Source organism: Fonticula alba (assembly GCF_000388065.1).
Source record: "Fonticula alba strain ATCC 38817 unplaced genomic scaffold supercont2.3, whole genome shotgun sequence".
In the NCBI taxonomy this organism is placed as follows: Eukaryota; order Rotosphaerida; family Fonticulaceae; genus Fonticula; species Fonticula alba.
This window is the reverse complement of record NW_009242973.1, coordinates 1,943,757-1,947,073: the sequence shown is the minus strand read 5'-3', so window position 1 is coordinate 1,947,073 and position 3,317 is coordinate 1,943,757. Positions and strand designations below refer to the sequence as shown.

The window sequence follows — 3,317 nt, the reverse complement described above, 5'->3', positions numbered from 1 at the left end:
GGGGGGGGGGAGGGGCTGGGGGAACCGGCTGGCCGGGGCGACCGCCCCACCTGCGCGAGTGAGGGAGCCGAAAAACACAGCCAGCCGGGCGCGCGGAGTCTGTCAAAGGAATTACCTGGGATCCGGTGGGAGTTGGGAGATACCGTCCCCTGCTACACTTGCCCGAAGCTTTTGAGGGCCGCGCACCAGCCCGGAGGCCGAGGGGGCGGGGAAACATTGCTGCTGTGTGACACGCTAGACACCCCGCCCCCCATCGCCATTGTCTGGTGCTTGGCCCGGTCTCAGCAAGAAGGCGACTTTTCTTCCAGGGGGGGGGGCGGGGGGCGCGGGGAGCCAAAGAACAAAGGGGGCAGGGTTTCCCCGGGCGCCGGGAGGCAGAGGGCCCAAGCACCGGGCCGGGGACCGAGGCCAGCAGTCTGGGCAGAGGGAGAACCACCTGCGGGTGGCAGACCTTGGCCCGGCGCTCGCCAGGCGCCAGCACTCCAGCACTCCAGTTGGGCGCCTTCCTCCGGGGCCGCGGCGAGGGGGGAGCACCCGCGGTTGGCCATTTTGTTAGACCTCCTGCGAGAGAGCGACCGGGAGAGCGAGAGAGAACAGGGGCTCCCCCCGCCGCTCCCCGGGGGCGCGGCCGGGGAATCAGAAACATCCGGCACCGGGGAAACTTCACGAGGGGCGGTATTAACTCGGTTGCCGGCGGGGCTGGTGTTAACCGAGAGGGCGCTGCTCGCGGCGGCGGCCGAATGTGAGATCGGAAACCGGCCCTGGGTCCGTTGGGCAGAGGCGCCAGATGTGCCTGTGGGCGTGTGTGCGTGTGTGCGCTTGCTCGCGTGCGGATGGGGCACCCCCCGCGCCCCGGGACGAGAAGAGGCTCGTGTGTCCGGGCGCACAGGCGCTCCCCCGTGCGCCGAAGTACAACGATGCCTCCCTTGTCTCCCCTTCCGCCCTTGCCTGCTGTGTCTGCGCCCCGCTGCTCGCCCGCTCCCTCTCTCTTCCTCTCTCTCTCTCTGGCTGTTCCGCCGCCTCCGGTCATTTTTCGGCTCTCACTTGGCCATGCACTCCTCGAAACGAGCTCGCTCCGAAATGCCCGGACTATGTCCCACTGCTTGCGAGGGTCCCTCGGCTGAGGGCGCGCCAGGGCTTGGAGGATTTTTTGCCGACCAGGATCGGCGGCGAAAGAACAGTACGTCTCTTGTGGGGCAGGGGGGCGGAGGGGGGGGGGGGGGGGGGGGGGGGGGGTCCTGCCGCGATCTACCTCTAGCTGGCCTATCAGAGCACCGTGCCCTGCTCCACACCCCCAGATCAACTGACGGACGCCTCTGCTGGCACTTGGCCACTCTGCACCGACAGATGGCCCGGCCCCGGGCCCGGCGCCACAATGCCATGCCTGCCGCACGCCTCAGCCGGAGTTGACCGACTGCACACACTGCCTGAAGTCCACCTGTGGAGAATGTCTGGCCGGGTGCACCATCTGCCTGTGTGCCTGCTGCAAGTGGTGCATTTCCCAGAGGTACTTTTACCTCTGCCAATGGGCCTCCCTGCCCAGTCCCATCCAGAGGCAATCCACCATACTGACATCGGGCGCGCGTTCGCGCGCGCGCACACACACGCACACACACACACACACACACACACACACACACACACACACACACACACACACACACACACACACACACGCATACACACTCACTCACTCCCTCTTCCCTCGCGCCCCTACCAGGTTCTCCGCCCAGGACCAGCACACCCTCTGCCCTGAGTGCAATATCAGGCATGTCTCGGATCAGGACCTCCCACCCCCTTTCCTCCAAGATCAGCAGCAGCAGCAGCAGCAGCAACAGCTCTCGGCCCAGGAGCCAGTGGATCCCGCACGGCAGCCGGGCATCGCGGCCTTCCTGGGCGTCGCCGCCCCCCGGCGGCCGATGCCGGCCCCGCCGCGGCAGCATCCATACCCGGCCGTGCCGATCTCCGAAACCGAGGGGAACGCCCCGGCGACGGGGAAGTCCCACCGGACCACGAGAATCACGCATTATTTCAGGTGATCCCAATAAGAGTGCATTCCTTGGTGTGATGAGCGCCCCTCGAACCCTGGGTTTTTTTTTTCGCCGCGGCCAACAGGCCGAGGGGTGGGAAGAGAATGGTCCCTCCCTCTGCGTGTGCGTGTGTGTCTCTCCTCCCTTCGTCCGCCTGTGTGCGGTGGCGGGGCGGGGCGGGGCGGGACACATCAGCGCGGAGGCGGCCGGAGATGGGCGGCCGGGTCGCCCTTCTATTGGGGCAGGGGGGGGGGGGGGGGCGGAGGACCTACGGGCGTGTGCCGATCCTTTTTCGCCGTCCCTGCCCCTCCTGCCCGTGCGTCTGGGGGTGCAGGACAACACCGCGCAGGGTGGGTGGAAGGGGCGGGGAGGGGGGGATGCAGCCTGGGTCTCGCCGCCATGATGGCCCAGGAACGGGCCGGGCCGGGTGAGCTGCCGGCGATTGCTGCAGGAGCGCGCGGGTCGCCGGCATGCCCCAGACTCCGGCGAGAAGACGGAGATCCCGCGACAGGACTAGCGTGAGGCATGGCCTGGCGCAATGAGTGAGCGGGAAAATGCGAGCGAACGCTTCCCCTCTGGCATGCTGCACACACCCGCCCCCGGCGCCGGGTCCGATGCCGGGGGGAGCACGGTAGGTCCATCCGAGGAGCAGGGGGGAGCACGGGGGGGAGGGGGAGCAGGGCGAGGTGTCGGCCTGGCGAAAAAAGGCCGTTTCACCGTCTCCAGCTCCGGCCGTTTCGCCCCTTGTTCCTGCCCCTGCTCCTGGGGTGGTCAACATTGCGAACGGCTGGGCGCCCCCCTCTCCGCGCGCCCCCGGGGGGGGGGGGGGGGGCCGCGAAGACGAGAGGGGCGAGGCGCGGCTTCGCCCGCGAGCCCCGGCGGTCCTCTCCCGGTCCGAAGGAAGGGACTCTCTGCATATGGGGGGATTGGGTCCGCCGGCTCTCCCTTCCCCCCCCCCCCCAATCGCCGGATGCGGTGGCCGCCGGACCGGAAGGGCGGTCTGCTTTTTTTTTTCTTTTGGCGCAATATTATTGGCCAATATGCTGCGAATTTGCTCGTCGGCCTCGCTTCTTCTTTGTCCGACTGTTCCGGCTCACCTGGCAGATGACGCACGGCGAAACTGTCCCGTGGTTGGGGACCATGCACGGGAAAAGGACCAGGGGGGAACCGGCGCGGAAGGGGGGCGCGGATTTCGCCGTTGCACACATTTCCCCCCGAAGCCTCTGCGCCGCCGGGTGCTGGTGGTCCGGGCACTTTCCGTCCTGAACTTGCTTCCACCACACGGGG

The 3,317-nt window shown here is 67.9% G+C and overlaps 1 protein-coding gene across 1 annotated transcript; it reads left to right on the top strand.

Moving 5' to 3' along the window:
• The first annotated feature begins 979 nt into the window (after positions 1–979).
• On the top strand, positions 980–2,068 carry H696_02198 (hypothetical protein). Its single transcript, XM_009496096.1, has 3 exons — positions 980–1,180; positions 1,348–1,507; positions 1,721–2,068. The coding sequence occupies exons 1-3, from the start codon at positions 1,051–1,053 to the stop codon at positions 2,037–2,039; spliced, it is 609 nt and encodes a 202-aa protein (XP_009494371.1). The 5' UTR covers positions 980–1,050; the 3' UTR covers positions 2,040–2,068.
• Positions 2,069–3,317: the final 1,249 nt, after the last annotated feature.